The following is a 25,458-nucleotide window of genomic DNA, read 5'->3' on the forward strand; positions in this document are numbered from 1 at the left end:
GTGAATATTATGGCAGCGTATAGTGTGTTAGCATATTTGAGGCATGAATATGTTACGTCCTTTGATGTATTGTGCAGCAGTTGGCGCTGTTATATGTGTTGTTCTACCCTTCCTTTTTGTTTTGACTCTCTCCCTCCCTCTCTCACTCTCTCTCTCTCTCCCTCTCTCTCTCTCTCACTCTCACTCTCACTCTCTCCCTCTCTCACTCTCTCTCTCACTCTCTCTCTCACTCACTCTCTCTCTCTCACTCTCTCTCTCACTCTCTCTCTCACTCTCTCCCTCTCACTCTCTCCCTCTCTCACTCTCTCTCTCTCACTCTCTCTCTCTCACTCTCTCTCTCACTCTCTCCCTCTCGCACTCTCTCTCTCTCACTCTCTCTCTCTCACTCCCTCTCTCACTCTCTCTCTCTCACTCTCTCTCTCACAGGATTGGACCATGGAGTAAATCAGCTAGGCCTGGGGAATGGTGTATGAGGAGAGGTCTGTCTACTTAAGGGGACGGTGTTGATCAGACAGAAATGGCTCCCAAGGCCGTGATGGCCTTTTGTACTCTGTGGGGTACTGTGGGGCAGTTGTGGCTCAGGTGGTAGAGCGGGTTGGCCACTAATCACAGGGTTGGCGGTTTGATTACCAGCCCACATGACTCCACACAAGTGTCCTTGGGCAAGACACTGAACCCCAAGTGGCTCCCAATGGCAGGCTAGCACCTTACATACAGCTCTGCCACCATTGGTGTGTGAGTGGGTGAATGAGACACAATGTAACGTGCTTTGAATACCGCTAAGGTTAAAAAGGCGCTATATAAGTGCAGACCATTTACTATTTACCATTTTACTCTGTAGTGTTTTTCTTCCTTGTTATCACGTGTAGTGCCAATGTCTATTTTATTGAAGTGAGTGATTGTTTCATCCAAAGCTACTATGTGATTGATCTTAAAGAGAAAGCCGTAGGAAATGGGGGCCTGTTTCTTTTCATGTGTGTTGAGTTTTAATGCTGCAAGACCTTTTACAAATGACTGTCGTACCAAACTGTCTCACACGTTAAATCAGGAAATCAGGATGCAAATAATATTTCTTCATTAATGTTTGAGGGCTCTTTATGCCTGACGCTTGAGCTTCAGTTGCTGTACCATGAGCTGCGAAAAGTTATTACATTCACTGTTCACATTATACAGGTTAATAAGTGTAATGTTACTTAATTCATAAAAGAGTCCGTAACAAAATAACACCCTCAGTATTTGTATTCAAGCACCTGGGTGCGGTCTTTTCCGACTATATTGTCTTTCACTTGCAGAGCGAAGTAATTGGAGTTATACTCGCGTCGTAGAGTGTCCGTGCGGGAGGCCAGCGCTACTCGGAGTGCTGTTACCGAATGCGTTAAAGGGGTGATACGACGTTTGAATGCCACCAAAGGAACTTGGAATCATAGTGATGGTGTTTGGCGTCATGAGCGGGATATCGTCGGGTGAACGTCGCAATGTAAGCGCGTAATCGGGAGGACAGGTTAGGCGAATCATGTCATGGCCTTGCAGCGAATCGCAATCGTGGTCGAGATCGTGGTCGAGATCGTGGTCAAGCTGCTTCATCTGTAGGGACATCAGTTCCTCGCTTGGGACACGAGGAACTTCATTAACAAGGTTTCTTGGAGGACTCAGTCGCCGACTGGACTCCAAGCGGTGTTTGTCTTTCTTGTAGTAGAGTGCGGCGAACGCCAGGATGTTCAAGAAGAGCAGAGAGGCGCCAACGGCAATCGTGACACTCAACTCGGTCGAGTAATCTCTCGCCTCGATGATAACAGTCCCATCGCCGTGCTCGGTCTTCTGCTGGTCTGACATCTGTTTGGTTTTGGCTGGCGGAATGGCCGGATGGCGCGTGGTGGAAGGCCAGAGTTTGTTGGACAAACGTTTGGTGTATGAGAACGGCGTCGTGTCCTGCGGTGGAATTTTGGTTGCTGTTGAAACATACTGGAAGAGTTCATTGATGTTGTGTAAGTGTGGCACGAGCTCCAACCAGAAGGCGATCTTGGTGGCTCTGTAGTGGTCGCGAACACGAGGCTTCAGGCCGATGTGCAGGTAGAGCTGGTCTTTAGGGTTGTATTTAGACCATGCCACCTCCTCGAAGCGATTTGGTTTAGTGTGGATGAATTTTGTATCTTGGGGAACTGGTTGATTTGGGTCTCTGTAAAACAAAACATATTTTACATTAGTGGACGACACTGGCACAAGGGAATTTTAACACTTCTGTTAATAGGCTAAGCGGGCATGGTTAACGGCCAATGCCGATAATCACAAAAAGACAAAGTATGTGCCTATTAATCGGCCTGGCATCACAATCCGCAAGAAAAGTTTTGAGCATGGGCACTCCCATGATTTCGTAGGCTGGCAGCGTGTGGGCATCGCAGACATTTCAGCCCACTTTATACCAGATATTAGATTTATAATGTGCCATTTTCAAGCAGAATTTAACAAAACAAGGTACAATTGCTCCAATCCTGCAAATAAAACTCTCCCTGAAGCAAGGAGGTCATTCAGCTGCTCCCTCATTCATCCATTCAGTACGTGTTACTGTCCGCAAACTGCTCATGTGCACCAGGGGCATGGTTGGCATGAGTGCGTTTACATGCACACTCACACGTTCAAATGCTCCAGATTGTGACTGAGAAAATAAATAAAAAAATAATTAACAATAATTTAAAATCAATTCACCATTGACAACAGTCAATGAGCCATGATGTTCGATTTCTGAACAAATGATTCTTTTGAACCGGATCTTTATAAAAAATCAGCTGAAACGATTCCCCTTTTTCTTCCAATTTGGAACGCCCAATTCCCAATGCGCTCCACGTCCTTGTGGTGGCGTAGTGACTCACCTCAATCCGGGAGGCGGAGGACGAATCTCAGTTGCCTCCGCGTCCGAGACCGTCAATCGGCACATCTGATCACGTGACTCGGTGTGCATGACACCACGGAGACTCACAGCATGTGGAGACTCATGCTACTCTCCACGATCCACACACAACTCACCACACGCCCCATTGAGAGAACCACTAATCACCACCACGAGGAGGTTACCCCATGTGACTCTACTCTCCCTAGCAACCGGGCCAATTTGGTTACCCCATGTGACTCTACCCTCCCTAGCAACTGAGCCAAATTGGTTACCCCATGTGACTCTACCCTCCCTAGCAACTGAGCCAAATTGGTTACCCCATGTGACTCTACCCTCCCTAGCAACTGAGCCAATTTGGTTACCCCATGTGACTCTACCCTCCCTAGCAACTGAGCCAATTTGGTTACCCCATGTGACTCTACCCTCCCTAGCAACTGAGCCAATTTGGTTACCCCATGTGACTCTACCCTCCCTAGCAACTGAGCCAATTTGGTTACCCCATGTGACTCTACCCTCCCTAGCAACCGAGCCAATTTGGTTACCCCATGTGACTCTACCCTCCCTAGCAACCGAGCCAATTTGGTTACCCCATGTGACTCTACCCTCCCTAGCAACCGAGCCAATTTGGTTACCCCATGTGACTCTACCCTCCCTAGCAACCGGGCCAATTTGGTTGCTATGGAGACCTGACTGGATTCAAACTTGCGACTCCAGGTGTGATAGTCAGTGTCAATACTCGCTGAGATACACAGACCCCCGTTTACACAAACTTAAGAAAATCAAAAAGTGTTTGTGCCCCGTGCTCCCCTACAGAGAGGTGTGTAAGAATTAGAAGAATTCTAATTGTAAGAATTGTAGAAATATTCGTATTTTCATGTTTTTAATGATTAATGAGCTTTGTCTATTATTATTATTATTATTATTATTATTTTTATTTGAGTTGGTATTATTTTGTACAAAATTGCATAAAATATGGCACAAATGGTGCCTTATGTGAAATACCTGAAACATATTAGATATTTTGACACAGGCATTTGTGTAACAGACTAAAACAATAAAACAACGAGAAGCATATTTCTCTCACTCCACTTTCACAAACACGATCTACTGCTAAAAAATAACACACGGTAAGAAACATTTTTATGTTAAGCCATTCCTAGAAGTGCACAAGGAATCGCTTGATGTGGCTTCACCTCACTGAAACCCCACGCTTGCATTTAATTGAGTCAAACATTCATTTGCAGTCAGTTTTCTTATTTCAACCAAGGCCACTGAAGTTCTTTTCTTTTTAACAGTTTTCTATGGAAAAAAACATACTATGTACTTTGAGTTCAGTTTCTGAGCTCTTGATGCTTTTAAGTAGTGAATAAGACAAAGAAAAGTGTGATTAATGTGTTTTCTTCCTGGTCATTGTTTAAGTAGCAATAAAGACACGTTAAGCATTTTAGATCTCCATAAACCGGAGCATAATAAAATCGAGTGCTGTGTAATGCTCGTATCTATGCATCGATATAATCAGAATGTGCATACCAAATAAAACAGCTTTTAGTGGTTTATCGGCATGTGCGCAGTCTACACACAATAAATATGGCTTGTCCACATTTGAACACGTCTCTCCTGTACCGCCTAATGTCGCATCACACCGCGTGATGTCACAGGATCTGTTTCCCTTTGACGTGCATTCTCAAAGGCCGCATCTGCACACCACGTGCATCCACCGAATTCCCGTGAAAGAAGGTCACATTCGAAGGCTGCATTCGGAGTGTCCTACTCGATTTTCTGAAACGAGACAGCCTCCATGACGTATGCGGCTGACAAATGCGACCTCCGAAGGACGCAGCCTTCGAAAAGAGACACAGCTACAAACTCACAAAACGATCTGACAAATACAAGAGGGAAGAGGGCACAATATATAGAGGCAAAGCACATGAGGAACAGGTGAAGGCAATTAACATGACGAGGACTAGACAAGAGGGTGAGGCTTGAGGGAATGAGGAGAGCATGGCTAACACAAACACAGACACAGCCAATTGCTTATACACCCAGAAAAACCCCTGGAAAAAATATCTCCACAGAACGGGACGAATCCTAAACAAGTCAAGAAAATGAAGAGGAGCTTGTTATTAAAACTGGTGCAACATCTGTGGTGTAAGTTCACAAAAGACGACACAGAGAATACTTTTTATTTTTCGTCGCAAGCCTTGAAATAAGTGTTTGTTTTAATTGGATTTTTTTCTAACTTCTGCATTATTTTCTTTGTTGCATTTCTTCGGGAATATCCACTGAAATGTGGCAAAATCGGAGCACAATAGGGTTAACACAGAAAACAACTTAGCAACAGCATAGCAACAACCTGACAACCACCTAGATCACCCTGGCAACTGCAGAGCAATGTGTTAAAAACACAGAAAACAACTTAGCAACAACACAGTAGCAACCTGACAACCACCGAGAACATTATACTTGAGTAAATTACAAATATGAGAAAACTGTATTTGTACTTTGTTACTGGTAAATTTGTTTACATGCCATGCAAAATCTGGCTAATGGGCAAAAATGCATGTGTGTCGATTGATTTTGGCTTCAACTGTTTCTTACCTTACCACCTTAAAAATAAAATTGCTTTGGCATTTTCATGACCAACACATTTTCGGATTATTAAACATAATCGGTGTAAGAGAGTGCATGTAAACACACTCAATGACAGTGTAGAGCAGAGGAGGGCGGGGCAGTCTTCACAGCAAAATTACTGGATGTGTGAAATACAACTGGATACATATTTAACCCTTTTGTGTCAATAAAAAAGTTACTCAGAGGACAAAAATGTCTGCATAAAAAAACTGTGTGTGTGTGTGTGTGTGGACATTTTGTCCACACACACGTACACATGCGCTCACACACACACACACACACACACACACACACACACACACACACATTCACAAACTCACACACACGCATGAACACACACACATATACACACACAAGGACACACACATACACACACACACTCTCTCACACACACATATACCCACACACACTCACTCACTCACACACACACTCACTCACTCACACAGACAAACACACGCACACACACACACAAATGTACACTCACACACACACTTACTCACACACTCACTCACTCACACATACATACACAGACACACACACGCACAAATGTACACTCACACACACACTCATACACACACTCACTCACTCACACATACATACACACACACACACACACTCACTCACTCACACATATATGCACAGACACACACACACACACTTCTCAATACACACATACATAACACACTCTGACATCCATACACACACACACACACACACACACACACGAACACACATATAATGTTATCCTCATCATGTATTCAGTTGTCCTGCAGGTCTCTATAATACAGTAAACAGTGAATAGGGGAAAAGCTTGTATTTGCTCCATAATATAAACATGAGAAAAATGGCGCCATCTGGTGGAAAATATTAAAATATTTACATTTTGAAGTCAGGACTCCAGAATGAAAGTGTAATATCATATAATTTTTTAATTGCACTGAGATCAAATACTGCAGTTTTAATGGGTTTCAATGGGACATTTTTGTCCTGAAGGTCCCGAGTGTGACTATTTTGTGTTCACAGTGTGTTATAGATGTATTATAGATGTATTATAGGAACTGAGGCTGAAATATCCAAATTCTCCAAAAATACACACCTTTGGAAAAATTTATACCATTGGCATTAACAGCCAAAATGATCGAAAAAACAAAAATGAAAAAGATAAAAATGTCCCGAAAGTCGCACAAGGGTTACAAAAAATATCTGCACTCGAGATTATCTAACACATATTTAGTGAAGATCCAATGAAAGCTCTTGGGAAAGTTTAAAAAAGTATGTTTACAGTTGGTGCAAAATCTCACTGGACAGAAATTAAACAAACTAATTGAATGAATTGAAAAGGCATTGAAATATAAGCTGTAAAAAGGAACTATTGGTTTGGGATGCGCTGCGTTTGGAGAACTTTCCCGTGTCCTCATAGAGAAGGAACATACAGTAACTAAACTTGACAGTGAAGATTTCTTAATCTGAGATATTTTCTGTTCTATTACAATCATGTAATGAGATAAGTACAGCATTTGAATAAAGACTATCAGTAATGCCATGCGCACTTAACTCGGTAAAACTGACAGTAGCAATAAGACACATTCGGTAGTTGAACGGACCATTAGAGAGACACATCTCATCAGAACCAGTATTGTACAGCTGCAAACAGGTACAGCAATGCACATAAAACGTGCTGTCTGCTCCATTTCATCCCGACCCTCATCACAATGAAACCCTGTTCTAGTCTAATAAAAACATCTCAATAAAAACACCCTTAAAATGATTTAAAAGCTTTTCTGAGAAGCAAAATTGCTTAGGTTAGATTTATGTCTACAAATATAAAAATATTTTGCCAAGGGATATTCAATATATATATTCTTAGGTCCATATCTTAATAAATAATGTTTCTTCATGGTGCAGCATCTAATCTTTGGGCACATGTGACATTTACAGTCTTATCTCTTCTAATACAGTTTCTGGATGGTGAAATTGCATGCGGATGAGGATACGCATAGCAAAAACAGGCGTTGTACACTCCATATATGGTAATTTTGGGGAGGAGACGGGGTGGGGAATGAATCACGATGGCTGGAATTTAGGTGTCCTCAAGGTGGCGTAGTGACTCGCCTCAATCTGGGTGGCGGAGGACGAATCTCAGTTGCCTCCGCGTCTGAGACCGTCAGTCAGCGCAACTTATCACGTGACTTGTTGAGCACGTTGCCATGGAGACGTAGCGCATGCGGAGGCTTCACGCTACTCTCCACGATCTACGCACAACTCACCACACGCCCCACCGAGAGCGAGAACCACATTATAGCGACCACGAGGAGGTTACCCCATGTGACTGTACCCTCCCTAGCAACTGGGTCAATTTGGTTGCTAAGGAGACCTGGCTGGAGTCACTCAGCACACGCCCCACCAAGAGCGAGAACCACATTATAGTGACCACGAGGAGGTTACCCCATGTGACTATCCTCCCTAGCAACTGGGCCAATTTGGTTGCTAAGGAGACCTGACTGGAGTCACTCAGCACACTCGCCCCACCAAGAGCGAGAACCACATTATAGCGACCACGAGGAGGTTACCCCATGTGACTCTACCCTCCCTAGCAACCGGGCCAATTTGGTTGCTAAGGAGACCTGACTGGAGTCACTCAGCACGCCCTGGATTCACACTCGTGACTCCAGGGGTGGTAGTCAACGTCAATACTCGCTGAGCAACCCAGACCCCCCTCAAAATCTGACTTTTGTGCTACGCACACTTTTAGGAAGCAGAGTTTAATACATGAGGCCCCTGGTGCATTGAACTTGATGTGGCCAAAATAATTAGTTGGCAAAAGAAATGCTGTGGAACTACTTGAGAGACCAGTCCCAAAAATGGCACCAGGAATGTTGAGACCCTCCCTAGTCAGTGTGATAAATTTCAAAACAATTTACCGTATGGTTCAATTGGCTGCCATAGACTCCCATCACGCAAGAATCATAAGAATATTTAGAAAACTACCAAATATGATAAGTGCCTCAACACCCGAGATGTTCTCTGTAAATCTAAATAGGACACTCACCCAGTTTTGGCAAAGTTAGTCCAGTATGTCATGACCACCGCACTCAACATAATATCATTCTTGGAAAAATTACAGTTGAAGAGATCCGTTGGACCAATCATCGGAATTCCAAAAACATATGGAAGTTCGTCTCCATGTGCCGAGTCGGCCCAGGCGGGCTTCATCTCACTCTGGCAATGATGATAAAATGCGTAAAAGTATGTTGGCGATCCGTACTGCGCGTGCAGGTCTGCCGTAGCCACGGCCGGCGCCACCCACTGGTGATCCGTAAAAAGTGCAACCAGCGTTTTCCGCCGTATCTCAGGATTCTCCCTGTCCGCCCAGTCCGTGTACATGAACTTTATGGTTTCTCGCAGCGTGTCCTTTCCTTCTGGATAACCGTACAGGTGATCGACAAATTCTGACACTGCGAACTCAAAGTCGCTGCTAGTTAATCTATCCTCGCTGTCTAAGATCCCGTCCACAAACTTGTACCCCTCACCCTGATTCACGCCCAGCATGATGTCATAGTTGAGGAACTCTCCTTGTTCCATGAGGATCTGAGGGTCATCTGGAATGACATCTCCGTCGATCACGGGGCCGAAGGCGATGTGGTATTTGGCAGGGGTGATGTTCTGCTGGATGAGCTCTTTGTAGTTCTTGTTCTGGAGGCACTCCACCAACTCAACCGTGTCATCTTCATTGCAGCCCACCTTCTCGGCGAGCATGCGGGTGTATTTGACGGGCTGGTAGTTGACAGCCCAGCTGGAAAGAGCTGTCCCGCTCTGAATGATCGCTTTCTGAAACAGGTCTGGAACCCAGAAAGAGGGACACAACAGTTGGTGTCACAGAGAAATAAAACATTTACACTAAGATAGAAGTCACAGCCAATTCACAGCTTTTTGACACCAAATAGTCAATTTAAGCTCTAAGTAAAGTTTGATTCATCTAAATGTCCAAATTTGCTATAGTAGCTAAACATTATTTGGTATATGGGTGGTTGACATGACATGTAATCTTATTGTCCTCAAAAGGTTACTAGGTTACTAATTTAGTTACATTTGTAATGTTTATGTGAAGCTACTTTCATGTTCATGTATGTGGTCCTATGGTGTGAGCAATAAGTTATTGTTTTATTTATTATACACACCCGGCCCCTTATCAGGCTAATCAAGCCTCAGAGAGGGATAAAGGCCGAATGGAGACGGCAGTGGGAGAGAGAGAGAGATTTACGGGCAGCTGTCTGACACATTTGTGTGTTTGTCATTTTGGTTCTGTTTATTATTAAAATCGTATTTATATTGTCAAGCCGGTTCTCGCCTCCTCCTTTCCACTTTATCCCTTTACACTGGTGCCGGAATCCAGAAAGAGGGATGCGCCGTAGTAGAGTCCTCGCCACTACATCCACCCCAACGGAGCAGCCGCGGCCATCCGCCGGAGGATGGAGGAGTCTGGCCGCCTGAGAGCAGAAAACGGCTGCTAACCATGAAGGGAGAAGGGGCTCCTAACCAACCTCCTGGAGCGGTCAGGGCTTCTGACAGGGGCGGAGGAGACCCCTACCAGCTGCTGAAACGTGGCGGGGTATGAGACCGCCGGCCACGAGCGGGGAGGTGCTCCTGGCCGACTGCCTGGAAAGGGAGAACTGCTGCCAGGGGCAGGGGAGACCCCTTCTGTTTCCCGAGAATGTACCGGGGCATTCCGTACATCAGGGGCCGGAAGACTGCCTCCTATTCATCCAGGGAGGCACAGCTGTCCATTGGAGGAGTGGCTGAGGACCAAGATATGACATAGCGGAGAACCGGCGACTAAATTTGTTTTTTCTCTCTCTCCACTGCCGCTCCATGTTGGCCTTTCCCTCTCTTTTTAAATTTTTTTGTTCATTTGGCATGATCGCTGTTACGGCGTGTAGGTGCCAGACTTTTTTTTGTTTCCCTCCCCTTGTCCCCTCCCTCATCCAGGTAGACGGGTATGACCTGCCGGCAGACAGTGCGGAAGGCACTGCCCATGATTTTACTATTTAAATGTTGTACTGACCAACAGTCATTTCAAGGAAGCAAACGAATCACATTTTGCTGAAATTCATCATTTTGAACTGATAATATATCATGTACAATACGTGAATCTTAATGTTATTTGTATCTGTGTATGTGAAAACATCAACGGAGCAGTTTTCAGCATATCAGGCCTACGACAAAGAGTGAATGTGTGCATGTTATGACTTTGGTTATCTGGCTAGCTTTTAAAGTAGCCTTTTGGAAAATTCAATTAATATTGTCTTCAAAAATCCTCCATAAAACACAACGTTGGAGTGTTATCACCCTTAGATTAGAACTAGAACATGGCAAAACGTGTGACTTGTGGCTTCCATTGTGTTTTCAGGTTTTGGCAAGGACAGTGACAATGTATTTTTAATGCAAGTATTATTTATAAATTATTTACAATCAATTTGACGTTTGAACGGCCTCTTCTAAGTGGGTTCATGAACTGCAGCTATTTTATTTGGGGTTTGTCCTTGTCAGGTCTGTGCTAGAAAGAAATGAGCCACCAGTTTTAGTTCACCTAAAAATTGAAATTTCTGTCATTTACTCACCCATATGTAATTCCAGACCCATATGCTGTCACATTTTCTTGGAACATAAAAATAGATATTTTAAGCAGCTTTATTCCATACTACAGAAGCCCTAAACCACACTGTGAAAAAACTAATTCACGAGGTGAAAATATTTAGGTGTCTTAGTGCCTTCCTGAGTCGTCTATGACCTACGGCGTAGACAAAAGCTACACCATGCCTTGTACGCTGTGTTTACTAGCACAAGAATAAGCATTGTTAATAAAGCGATAGGCGTCGAAACATCTATCTAGCGCATGTTTACATGGGCCAACAATTTAACAAATAACATTTCTTTTTTTGGTTTCTGGGTGTAAGTGTTATTTCCTAATTGCTTATGCCTCAAACGTATAGAGAATGGCTATTATAACCCACAAACTTTGCTTTTGTGACCAGAACTGTGATATTTTGAAATGTACCAATTTTCCAGAACATTCCAGATTGATTCAGTGCTGAGTATATTTGGAGTAACTTCTAGAACATTCTAGAACTTTTCCATAATATAAATAGTAGTATAAATAAATATGGAGTGGTGGTGGCGTAGTGGGCTAAAGCACATAATTGGTAATCAGAAGGTTGCTGGTTTGATCCCCACAGTCACCACCATTGTGTTCTTGAGTAAGACACTTAACTCCAGGTTGCTCCGGGGGGATTGTCCCTGTAATAAGTGCACTGTATAATACATTGGTACTCAGAAGGTTGCTGGTTTGATCCCCACAGTCTCCACCATTGTGTCCTTGAGTAAGACACTTAACTCCAGGTTGCTCCGGGGGGATTGTCCCTGTAATAAGTGCTCTGTATAACACATTGGTAATCAGAAGGTTGCTGGTTTGAGCCCCACAGTCACCACCATTGTGTCCTTGAGTAAGACACTTAACTCCAGGTTGCTCCGGGGGGATTGTCCCTGTAATAAGTGCTCTGTAATCGCTTTGGATAAAACCATCTGCCAAATGCATACATGTAAATACAGGGGCCTTAAGTCCACCAGTTCAGTTTAGTGCCAGCTGTCTAAGTGGGTACATACCTGCATTTTTCTGAGATGGCATTAAGAGGCTGCAAGCGTCCGGCAGATGCATTTTGCCAAAAAAACCGACTCCTAAATCTTTTGTATTACTTGTATTCCTTAAGTATGTTAATTTGGATTAATATGTTGTTTTTTTCTAACTTTCTGTGAACGAAAAGACACAAATTTGCCCGTTTTCTCAATGGTAATTGGTACATTTCTAAATATCACAGTTCTGGTCACAAAAGCAAAGTTTGTGGGGTATAATAGACATTTACATTTACGCATTTGGCAGACGCTTTTATCCAAAGTGACTTACAGTGCACTTATTACAGGGACAATCCCCCCCGGAGCAACCTGGAGTTAAGTGTCTTACTCAAGGACACAATGGTGGAGACTGTGAGGATCGAACCAGCAACCTTCTGAGTACCAATGTATTATACAGAGCACTTATTACAGGGACAATCCCCCCGGAACAACCTGGAGTTAAGTGTCTTACTCAAGGACACAATGGTGGTGACTGTGGGGATCAAACCAGCAACCTTCTGAGTACCAATGTATTATACAGTGCACTTATTACAGGGAAAATCCCCCCGGAGCAACCTGGAGTTAAGTGTCTTACTCAAGGACACAATGGTGGTGACTGTGGGGATCAAACCAGCAACCTTCTGAGTACCAATGTATTATACAGTGCACTTATTACAGGGACAATCCCCCCGGAGCAACCTGGAGTTAAGTGTCTTACTCAAGGACACAATGGTGGTGGCTGTGGGGATCAAACCAGCAACCTTCTGATTACCAGTTATGTGCTTTAGACCACTACACCATCACCACTCCTGTAGTAAGTGTTTAATAGCCATAAACACTTACACCCAGGAACAAAACATTGTGTTACATAGTGTCATCAACAGCAGCGGCCATATGTCATCAGACTCAAATGTCATTTAAGAGAACTTTTATTTTCTTGTAGGACATAGGCTCATGAAGGCACTAAGACACCTAAAAAAATTTTGCCTAGGGATTTATTTTTTCTCAGCACGGTTCAGGTATTCTGTCCATAAAATAACAGTTTATAGCGATCAGGAGCTGACAAGATTCACAAAGGACAAATACAACAGCAGCTTTGTGTACTTTTATGGACGTTAATCTTTGGACCATGACAGCAGTGATCGATATAAACTGTATTTGTATGGAAAAGAGCAGTTTAAAGAAAAGAATGTGTTAAGATTCCACTGAAAATGTCAATTTACATCATTACTTTGAGACAGCACCAAAAAAAAAAAAAAAAAAGATAAGCTGACTTAAACAGGCTAATTGCTAGCAGACACAGTGCTAGTCTTGTATTGTGTGAATAAAAATAAATAAATAAATATAACCAAAATGTATCACATTTAAAGCCTTTATTCATAAAACTATTGCATTCAGTGCATTTACTATTTTATAGGACCCAAGAGGACCATTATATTTGTGACGTCAACACCCATAACCCCCCCAACCTAAACCTATGCAACCTAAAATATTAATGTTAGAAAAAAAGGTTCATGTTCAGATGTCAACTACCCATATAGAATAGTAAACGTGCATCTACTCTCTGATATACTCTACCTTCAGAATAGTGTGAGAGAGTGAGTAAACTGACACAGGAAGCTCCAGCTCCAGAACCAAATATAGTCACTCTCTGTGGATCTCCATTGAATGACTGAATGTTCTCTTTGACCCATCGGAGCGCCTGGATCTGATCCAGAAGACCGTAATTCCCTTTTGCAGCTTGGTCACCAGTACTGAGGAACCCTAAAACACAACATTGAAATGATCAAGAAATTCTTTCCCGGTCAGGAAGTCACATCATTTTGGTGGGAAAACAAAAGCACAAACATCTGTATTGATAAGAGATTTGATACATTTGTTGATGTTTTGTCGTATTTGTTGGTTTGATAGAATTACAGAAATCGGTGTGATCAAGGGCGTAGATTCCAGATTTCCCAGTAACCAAAACAAACAAGTACAACCTCCCCATTATTTATACCATGATCAATGGAAATATGTAAATGCCCCCCCATGTTAACTGTCAATCCCTCACTGAGTAATGACTAACTTTTGCTCTTTATTTCCATCCTGTTCATTTCCTGGCTAAGTCTAGCGGAAGTTAGCCTCACAGTTGAAATTGTTTATGGCACATTTAAGTAGCAGAGCCTATCTGTGATATAATAGAAACTCAAGTCCCCTTGAATCTGCTCTATCATCTATCACATATGTGCCAGGACACATGCTTTTCGAGAGTGCGCATAGGCAGATTCGAGCACTTGGGCAATGCATTGTCAATGCACGGTCCTACTGAACAAACATAACATGCGTTCTTGCGTTACTGTGGCGGCACTCAAGTTCAAGTACTCAAGGGGATGGTAGAGTAGCCTTAAAACGTAACTAAACTGGATGTTTTATTATTCTGGACTTTAACTCTCTTTAACAGTTGAGAAACTCTATGTAGAAGCAGACAGTTCGCACAAATGTCATCTATAGCGCCACTTGTTGCAATGCGTACTTGTGTAGGGAGGGTAGAGTCACATGGGGTAACCAAATTGGGCCGGTTGCTAGGGAGGGTAGAGTCACATGGGGTAACCTCCTCGTGGTGGTGATTAGTGGTTCTCTCAATGGGGCGTGTGGTGAGTTGTGTGTGGATCGTGGAGAGTAGCATGAGCCTCCACATGCTGTGAGTCTCCGCGGTGTCATGCACAACAAGTCACGTGATCAGATGCACCGATTGACGGTCTCAGAAGCGGATGCAAAAGAAGCCCTCTGCCACCCGGATTGAGGCGAGTCACCGCACCACCACGAGGACCGACAAAGTAGTGGGAATTGGGCATTCCAAATTGGGAGAAAATGGGATCAAATATATATATATATAATGAAAAAGTGTGTATAGCTGAAATCTACACAAGTGGTGCTGACTTTTAAGAAGCCACAGTGGGCGTTTATGTTGAAGTTTCAAGGAGGCGTTCATGCCAAAAACGAGTCAGACAGCGTTCCAGAGACAGGGTGGAAAACGATGATTTTTTTAATGCAAAAAAACGTAACTAACATTATCAGTGGACCTCAGGGAAGATAATAAAACTTTAAAAAAGGAGCATTGACCTCTTTTAAATAAGGTGTTGCCGAATATTCATATGGCATCTCTTATGCACAGCTCTATCTACGCCTTCATTATCCTCCATAAAATGTGGAGACCTTATTCAGAGTAACGCCATGTTTAAATTATGACGGGAATGAAAACGAGGTAGAGAGGGACAGATTTACTCATTTGGGTTTTACTAAATTGGTGTTGGGAGAAAAAAAAATATCTTTTGACAAAAAAACCTCAAAGATAATTAGATGTAGGACTTGAAGGACTTACCTAAAACTCCTAACCTGTAGTTGACTGTGACGACGATGACATTGCCGTAGCTGGCTAGAATACTGCCATCAATCATGTTACCGGTGCCCTCGATGTACGACCCGCCGTGAATGTAAACCATGACTGGCTTTAATCCAGTGTCGGCCTGTGAATCTGAATCTGAGAAAGACAACAAAACAGCGTCTGTGATACAGTCTTTATACCTTCCTTCACACATCAACAGCCACGGCTCTTCTATATATGGGCAGGTAGGTGGCAGTGCCCCACCAAAATATTCATCTAATTATAGATCTATAATCAAATCTGCCAAAAATGTAATTTGTTAACCTGTAAATGTGTTCATTTAAAAGCAGGCCTATATAATAATGTAGCTGAAAGCTCTTACCCTAAGAGCATGTGGGGCAGAGAGTCTGTGGTCAAATAAAGAACTGCAACAAGCCCTAGGTGAGGCCCATTGGACCAGAAATGAATCTGCTCTCCTTCCCGCTAATATTATGATGTTATTGACAGATGCCAAGGTCATTACTGGACCATTTCTTCTGAGCTTGTTTCAGCTGCTGTTTTATTTCAGGTCATAATGTTCCCCATTAGGCAGAAGATTTAGAACAAAAACACCCTGAATCTCTGTTGACAAGGTGCAAGCGATGTCCTTGCAGTCCACTCACAGAACACTATTGAGGGAAGCATAAAACTTGGTATAAAGCTGTAAAGGATTAATGGAAAGGAAGAGGGGAGAACCGGCTTGACGATATAAATAATATTTTAATAAGGAACTTTAACAAAAAGACAAACACACAAAGGTGTCGGGCAGCTACCCGTAAATATCTCTCTCTCTCTCTCTCTCTCTCTCTCTCTCCTGCACTGCCGTCTCCAGTCGGCCTTTATCCCTCTCGGAGGCTTGATTAGCCTGATAAGGGACCGGGTGTGTATGATCACGACCCGGGCCCCCTGCCACAAAATCATATTATAAAATAGGGATATATTATTTCCTTTAACCCCCTAAACTTTGATGCACTTTTGGGCTGCCGTCCGCCATTTTTCACACTCATATCTAGTTTAAGTTTAATATATATATTAGGGGAGTAACAGTTCTCTGTTAAAAACTAAGCGCACAGTTCGCCACCCACAGTTCGGGAATAATTGGCAGCACCGTCAGTTCACCTCAAGTTTAATGACACATCTGGGCACAAGTTTTGGTCATGATAACAAAGCGTCAAACTGAACTGTGCGACATTCAAACTGTTACATCCCTAATAAATATATATATATATTGTGCTAAATTTGTAAACATGTAATTCTAGTTCTGTTCTCATCTTATTCCACTATAAAAAATTTTATCATCAATAGTCAAAAACATATTTTCGAATGATTTGTTATGCATGCTTTTCCTTCTGGATGGCATATTTTGTTCTGGACATCTAAGATATAACATTGGATTATTCGGTCAAGCAAGTTCACAGACAAGTAAACAATGGCTCATTTTTTAGAAACCTTCCTAAGGTAAAAGCAGATATAATGTTTTTGGCTATTTGGAGCTGACAGCAGCAGTTATCGGCACATAAAAGACAAGTTTGTATTTGAAGACTGGAATCATATTTCACTTCGTGATTCTTTTGAAAATCTTTTGAACTGTGGTAATAGTGCAACAAAATAAACTGTACAGTCATGTTCCTGAGAGTGAGAGCTTTCATTTGATATATGACTTGCCCATTTATGTGCTATGCGAAGGACTTATATTTTATATAAATATTTCTACCCTGTTACCTCTAGGGGGCGCTAATTTTCAACGCGAATGATTTGAGGGCTTATTTTATTATTTTTCATATTTAATATTTAATCTATAAATGCAGAAGTGATGGTTATTTCTGAAAAGCTCAGATTCTAAGCATTCAAATGATACCACATATGCTTGACTTATGGATACAGAGACTTAATTTAAGTGTAAACATTTTTCATGATATAGCTTATAGATTTTAAGGGTTTAAAGCTTTAAAATCTTGACATGAAAATAGAACAAAAAATGATGTCCAAAAAAAAATATTATAATACCAGAATATTTCCAAATACATAAAGAACTTTCTGGGTTTAATACAAGTTAAGTTCAATCGACAGCATTTGTTGCATAATGTTACCACAAAAATGTATTGTCCCTCCTTTTCATTAAAAAAAGCACAAATCTGTTACAGTGAGACACTTACAATGGAAGTCAATGGGGTCAGTTATTAAAGGGTTTAAAGACAGAAATATGAAGCTTATAATTTTATAAAAGCACTTTAATTTTTCTTTTAAAACTCATGTATTATTTGAGCTGTACATTTCTTTAAATCACTATTTTTACAGTCATTTTAGGGTTAAGGGTTGGAACCCCTCCAAGCTGATTAGTTATAATATAATATAATATAATATAATAAGGGCTGTCATGATTATAACATTTGTCAGTTAAACAAAAAATGTTTTGTGCATTTTTGTATTTGTTTATTGATGTATCGACTTTGAGTTTAAGAAAGGCCCTATATAAAATAAACGATTATTATTATTATTATTATTATTATTATTATTATTATTATCATGTAATAAAATAGGGATATAATTTTTAATTTAAAGCCTTTCAGGCTCTAAATTTGTTTTAAATATTGTACAGGGGTAGAATAACATGAAAAATAATATTGAATATAATAAATATTTCCAAATACTTCAAATAAGTCTCTCTTTTTGGTATTATTTACACTGCCCAACCAACAAAAACGGGGTTAAAACACAGGTTTGTTGACATTTTTTGGGCCCGTGTAAATTAGCTTTTTTCCATTGTTGAATAGTTGTTTGATCTCATTTAACGTAACATAAGATCACATTAAACTCTAATGATGACACGCGAGGGCAGCACTTCAGTTCACGACTGAGGAGAGGAAGAACTACACAGATCACAGACCAAACGCACTCTAAACTTTCACAGCTTCAGCTGATGTAGATCGTAAAGTACGAGGGAATTATAATGCAAAAATACAAAATCAGTCAATACAGAATCGGATAGAATACCGTTTATTGTCAGTGCACAACTGTACAACGAAATGTAGTGCTTCTCCTCAGTGTACACACATACATGAAAACATACATGCAACAAATTAAGACAAAAGGGCTTAAAAATATGCAAAAATATACAAATATAAATAGTCAATCAGTTAAAAGTAGTAGTATTATTATTGCATAACCCTGTAACTTATAATGTGTTGTGTCCTTATTAATTAGAGTTCAATTCTTTGATGGCGCTTGGATAAAAACTGTTCAGGAGTCTGGAGGTGCGGGTCTTAAGAGACCGACAGCGCCTTCCAGATGGCAGCAGAGTGAAGAGGTGGTTGCCGGGGTGAGAAGAGTCCTTTATTATGTTTCTGGCCTGACATAAACATCTAGTTTTGTAAACGTCCTCAAGTGAAGGCAACTGTGAGCCAGTGATTCTCTGTGCTGAATTGATGACTCCCTGCAGAGCTTTTTTCTAGGCCACAGTGGAACCAGCATACCACACCAGGATGCCGTAAATTAGTATGCTTTCAACAGAACAGTGGTAGAAGTTCACAAGCAACTGCTGGGACAGATTGGTTTGTATTAAATGCAGAACTAAAGTCCACAAGCAGCATTCTCACAGATGTTCCCGGGTGCTCCAAATGATTCATCGCTGTGCGAAGAGCTGTGTTGATGGCATCATCTGTTGACCTGTTGTCGCTATATGCAAACTGGTGTTGATCCAGAGCAGGAGAAAGTGTCGATTTAATGTGTCTTAAAATAAGCCTCTCAAAATCTTCATCCCTCTGGAGGTGAGAACCACAGGTCTGTAATAATAAAAGGCTGCTGATAGATGTCTTCTTGGGGACAGGCATGATGGTGGCAGACATGATGCAATTAAGGACAGTGCACGTTGACAAGGAGAGCTGATCGACACAATCTCTGAGTGCCCACCCCAGAATTCCCTCTCGTTGTGGAATAAGCAGAGCTGGAGCTCTTTAAAGCAAACATTTTTAATGTAGGAAGTTTATTAAAAGAGACACAAGCAAACAATCCAAAACAGACGTAGACAAAGGGTTATCCAAAAAGCAGTAATTCCAGAAAAACAGGCAATGGTCATAACATGTATTAATAAACAATGGCAATGGAAAAATGCTTGGTAAGGCAGGGTAAACTGGCAATACTTTGCACAGAACAATGGAACTGAATGGCTAAATATACATGTGGTAAACAGGAAATGAGCTGTGAAGAAATGGGTGAAGATAAGTATTCGGGAGGGAGCTCCCTCTGGTGGCTAGTAGGATTGGTAACAACCTCAGATGTTACAGAACCCCCACCCCTCTACGAACAACTCCTGGTGATCTTCTGCTGGGACGTCTCCTTGGTTGTGGTGCTGGACGATTAGGAAGAGTTTTGTGGAACTCTTTGATCAGGGACGGGTCCAGTATGTCCTTGGCGGCTACCCACGATATCTCCTCTGGTCCATAGCTTTCCCAGCCCACCAAGTATTGCATCTAGCTCCCTAGTCGCCTTGAGTCCATGATCTCTCTGACCATATATGCAGATGCTCCATCAACCTCCAATGGAGGTGGAGGTTCAAGGGCCAGACACTGGGTGGACTGGTTTCATCATACTACATTGAGCTTCCTGCAGGGTAGCTGTAGCTTGAGATCCTTTGTGGATAACCAGACCCTCTGGCCAGGCTGATAGTTGGGGTGAGGGTGCCTACTCCAGTCAGCCTGAAAGTGTTGCACTCAGACCGCTCGCTGTAGCCGGACATGTGTGCTGTCCCACACTCTCTCGCTCTGCCTAATCCAGTCGTCCACCACTGGCACTGTAGATGGTTCTCCTGACCAAGGGAACATTGGGGGTTAGTAGCCCAGCACGCATTAGAAGGGGGTTAGTCCCGTAGAGGTATGAGTGAGGGAATTCTGTGCATATTCTGCCCAGGGTAAGTCGTCGCTCCACTTTACCTGTTTATGGCTACAGTAGGTCCAAAGATATCTGCCAAACTCCTGGTTTAAACGTTCCACCTGTCTGTTGGCTTGGGGTGACTCACATTGATGTCCAGTTGCTTACAGAACGCCTGCCAAACTCGGGATGTGAACTGTGAACCTCGATCACACACAATGTCTTCTGGTAATCCATAGACTCAGAATACTTGGTGATATAGTGTTACCCGTTTCCATAGCTGTGGGTAAACCATTGAGAGGGACAAGTCTACATGATTTTGAGTATCGGTGAAAAATTACCATTATGGTGGTGTGTCTGTTGGAGTTTGGAATGTCGATGATGATTCGATGGACAGGTGGGACCATGGTCTATGGGGTATTGGCAGTGGTTGGAGTGATCCCGTGGGCAGTTCCCAGGGGGTCTTAGATTGTGCACACACTTGACAAGACTTCACATAATTAGTAACATCATGAATCACAGTATGGCCAACAGAAGGGATTATGTACCAGTGTGATTGTTCTTTGGATGCCTGTGCTCAATGAATGTGGACAAATTAGATAGCTCTCAGACGAAAAGCTTGTGGTACAAAGTGCTTGGTTGGGGGACAGTCAGGTGATGACGGTTCGTGCTGTTGTGCTCATTTTATTTCTTCCATGATATCCCAACTAATCGGTGCAATGATGACAGATGGTGGTTGGATTGATCCAGGATGAGGTTGGATGTGGGGTGGATGATGCATGCGTGATAGTGCATCTGCTTTGTTATTCTTGTTGCCAGGGTGGTAAGTGATAGTAAAATTTAACCTGGTGAAGATCAATGATAGGGCTTGACGTGGATTCAGTCTCTTGGCTGCCTTGATGTATTCAAGGTTCTTGTGATCAGTGATAACTTGGAATGGGTGGACTGCCCAGACTAACCAATGACGCCACTCCTCGACTGCTGCCTTCATGGAAAGTAATTCCTTGTTCCCCACGTCATAGTTTCGTTCAACAGAATTTAAATTTCTGGAGAAAAATGCACAAGGGTAAAGCTTGCCTGGGGTACAGGCCGCTCCAATCCCACAATCAGAAGCGTCTACTTCAACGATGAAAGGATGTTTGGGGTTGTGGTGTTTCAGTATAGGAGCGGTCGTGAAGCTTCACTTGAGAGAGATGAAGTGTTTGTGGTGTTGTTCCATGGCAACTTGTTGGGTTTTCCCTTGAGCACTGACGTGAGTGGTGCTGCAATGATACTGTAGTTTCTGATGAATCAGCAGTAGAAATTGGCAAAGCCCAGAAATCACTGTAGTTCTTTGATTGTGGAAGGTCGAGGCCACTTGGCAACTGCTGTGATTTTAGAGACATCCATTTCTACACCTTGGTGGCTGATATTGTAACCTAGGAACATGGTATGAAAGATATGAAACTCACATTTCTCTGCCTTGACAAATAGCTGGTGTTCCTGGAGATATGATAGGACTGTCCTGACATGCTGAATATGTTGTTCTTTTTTTGAGAGTAGACAAGGATGTCATCAATGTAGGCCACCACACACTGATTCAGTTGGTCTCTGAAAATCGAATTGACAAAACACTGGAAAACAGAGGGGGCGATAGCAAGCCCAAACGGCATGACCAGATATTCATAGTGCCCCCTGGTGGTGATGAATACAGTTTTTTTCTTTGAATCTGATGAGGTTATAAGCACTTCTTAGATTGAGCTCAGTGTAAATCTTTGAACTGTTCAAGGGTTGAGGGGAAGTGGAAGTAGGTAACAGTATTTCAAGGTGACAGAGTTCAGCCCTCGATAGTCAATACATGCACGTAGACCTCCATCCTTTTTCTCAAAGTAGAAAAAACTTGCAGCTGCTGGAGAGGTGGAGGGATGGATGTAACCTGTGGCAAGGGCTTCCTCGGTGCAGGTTTCCATAGCTAGGGTCTTGGGGCATGTCAATGTTTAAGCCTTGCTTATCGGTGGAGCTGTATTAGGCAGAAATTCAATGGCACAGTCCCATGGATGGTGAGGAGGACGTTGAGTAGCTTTGACTTTACTAAAAACTTCATTGAATTCTGCATACTCCTCAGGAATTTTGGTTACTGTCTGGAATTCAGGGCTTTCAATGCTGGTGGTGAGACAAGGCATGGAGACGGCAACATGGAGACAATGTTCATGACAGAAACTTGACCATTTTGTGAGCTCACCCTGGTTCCAGGATATAGAGGGATTGTGGATGACCAGCCAAAAATTACCAAGGATAAGAGCGTGATTGGGTGAGTTTATGACATACAGTGAAACGTTCTCCACATGAAATAGTCCAATCTTGATGGTTATGGGAACAGTCTGTTGGGTTATACCAATGGGAGCGTTGTGGTCAACTGTGGTGATATTAATCGTTGGAATTTTTTTGAATGGTGGGTATATTGAGTTCTTGTATGATCTCTTGATTTATACAGCCTTGATTCAGGGGAACTTGATTTATTGTGTGGGCATGCAACATTGAGAAGACCTGGTTCTCCAGAGTAATAGCAAAGTTTTTCATTACATCGACGTTGGCATTCCTCCATAGAAACATGGGCGTAAACAACTTTCATAGATTTGGGTGATTCAGTGGATGCCTGTGCCTGTACTGAGTCTGTAGACTTAGAAGCGGTGTGACACTGGGGCTGTGGAGCATTATGAAGCAGGTTATCCATCTTGACAGCCATGGTAATTAATTCAGACAGAGTAGAACCCTCACCCTTGCATGTCAGTTCAGCCTTGAGTTCGTGGTGAAGCCCCTTGCGGAAAACAGTTTTCAGAGCGACATTGTTCCACCCACTTTGAGCTGCTAGTGTCCTGAACAGAATTGCATAGTCTGCTGCAGATCGATGGCCCAGGCGTAAATGAAGCAGCTGAAAAGAGATATCTTGACCACCAGCTGGATACCCAAAGACTTCGTGGATCTGTTGAACGAAGAATCAAACAAGGTCTGGATTTGAGGATCTTTGTCCCAAACAGCGGCGGCCCATTCGAGTGCTTTACCGGTAAGCAGAGCCATCATAAAGGTACATTTCTTGGCGTCTTGATTAAATGATTCAGGTTAATAAGAGAAATAAACTTTAAACTGTCCAAAAAAAAAACCTGACATTTCTCAGCAGAACCATCAAACTTGTCAGGAAGAGCAAGGCTTACCGGTTTAGCATGGAGAGCTGGCAGTGAGTGAATGTAGTGGGTCAAACATTCTCGTAGGTTGTTCAGCTGTTCTTGATAACCATTTAAAACCTTGCACCAGTGTGCAAATGCAGCCTAGAGCTGTGAGACTTCCGCTGGATCCATGGTAGGCAAAGTATTCTGTTATGAACTGGCCATGGAGATGGTGTTAGGATCCATGTGCAGGAAGTTTATTAAAAGAGACACAAGCAAACAATCCAAAACAGCAGGCAGAGAGACGTAGTCGTAAAGCAGGCAGATAAATCCAATAAACCAAATAGTCCAACAAGGCAAACAAAACAAAGGGTTATCCAGAAAAGTAGAAAATCCAGAAAAACAGGCAATGGTCATAACATGAATCAATAAACAATGGCAATGGAAAAACACTTGGTAAGGCAGGGTAAACTGGCAATACACAGTCTGTGAACAATTGAACTGCATGGCTAAATATACATGTGATAAACAGGAAATGAGCAGTGAAGAATCAGTATTTGGGAGAGGGCTCCCTCTGGTGGTTGGTAGGATGAGTAACAACCTCAGATGTTACAATCATTTAAATAACTACAAATTCCGATGCACAATCTGTCACGGGACGCTCGTCGCTCAAGCTCAAGAGCTTAATGCAGCTAGACTATAACGTGATGACTCAGGACTTATTGAATCATAATATATGTGTCACTGCATTTCTTATCGAGAAATTGTCAATACGCAGCTTTAATGAGAGAGAGTTTGTTTTTTGTGAGTTAAAGATGGATTGAAGTGAACAGAAATGTGAGAGAGGTGTAGTCTTCACCCCATTATACATTGCAACAAAATACTCTTATGATTTGTTTTTGTTTTGGCTTGTTTTCCAATAGAAATATCTAAAACTCCTTTAAAAAAGATGCAGTCACCAGAGAAGCAGCATATAAGATATTTAGACTTTCTAGAAGCTTTTAGAGAATAGAATATACATATATTTTGTCTTTACTGCACTTGCAGAAGTATAACAATGTTAGAAAACACACTTAAATATAAAATACACTTATATTTAAGATACATTCTTTTAAAGCAAGTCTAAATATCTTATATGTTGCTTCTCTGGTGACTGCATCTTTTTTAAAGGAGTTTTAGATATTTCTATTGGAAAACAAGACAAAAACACTCGATAACAAGAGGATTTTTTGCAGTGAATTTCTTTATTGAATTAAACTTATTAAAAAGTATTTTTCCCTTTAATTCAGTGAATGTCATTTAGAGACATTTTTAAAAGATGATTTTGTCCTCTTTATTGTTAGTAAGCACATTTAATACAACCTTTTAATTCGGGGCACAAGCTGAATAATCAGTCAAGAGCTGATGATTAATCATTGCAATAATCGCTGAATAGTTGAATAATCGTTCAAATAATCAATCAACCAATAGACAATTATCAAAATAATCGTTAGTTGCAGCCCTATATTTGGCCTGATTGCATACATATCCTCCAGGCCCCCAAAAAATAAAAACATAAAACAAAAGCAGCAACTATTTTAGAAAATGAGTTGTGACCAATTTGACTAACCTTCCTCTGTTGGCACATATATGTTGAGGTACAGGCAGTCTTCACTCTGGTCGTGCACATACATGGCCACTGTGTCCAGATTGGCGGTAAACCAGACCGGCAGCATGTCGGTGAGCAGAAGTCTGTCCTCCAGATACTGCGGACACACGGGTGCAAACTGGGTGGCATTCTTGATGCCAGGCCAGGATGAGGGCGTCTCAGGCGCCTGAAACCTCCGCTCTCCAGTAGGGGGCATAGCATAAGGTACGCC

General features: G+C 42.2%; 1 protein-coding gene across 7 annotated transcripts; it reads right to left on the bottom strand.

Annotated features, from left to right (window-relative positions):
- Positions 1-1,273: 1,273 nt before the first annotated feature.
- Positions 1,274-25,458, bottom strand: LOC127655362 (neuroligin-4, X-linked-like). 7 transcript variants are annotated; one of them, XM_052143134.1, is made up of 8 exons: positions 25,206-25,458; positions 20,798-20,826; positions 19,921-19,938; positions 17,040-17,043; positions 15,549-15,707; positions 13,763-13,948; positions 8,568-9,357; positions 1,274-2,176 (listed from the first exon to the last, which is right to left on the bottom strand). In XM_052143134.1, exons 1-8 carry the CDS (start codon positions 25,441-25,443, stop codon positions 1,309-1,311), a joined length of 2,292 nt encoding a protein of 763 aa, XP_051999094.1. In that variant the 5' UTR covers positions 25,444-25,458; the 3' UTR covers positions 1,274-1,308. The 7 variants fall into 7 exon arrangements, with proteins under 7 accessions (XP_051999094.1, XP_051999087.1, XP_051999090.1 ...); XM_052143127.1 differs by lacking the exons at positions 17,040-17,043; positions 19,921-19,938; positions 20,798-20,826 and adding exons at positions 16,545-16,562; positions 17,150-17,203 and having other exon boundaries at positions 25,209-25,458; XM_052143130.1 differs by lacking the exons at positions 17,040-17,043; positions 19,921-19,938; positions 20,798-20,826 and adding exons at positions 17,210-17,250; positions 21,709-21,718 and having other exon boundaries at positions 15,549-15,701; positions 25,209-25,458.

This window comes from Xyrauchen texanus, chromosome 14, assembly GCF_025860055.1.
Source record: "Xyrauchen texanus isolate HMW12.3.18 chromosome 14, RBS_HiC_50CHRs, whole genome shotgun sequence".
Lineage (NCBI taxonomy): Eukaryota > Metazoa > Chordata > Actinopteri > Cypriniformes > Catostomidae > Xyrauchen > Xyrauchen texanus.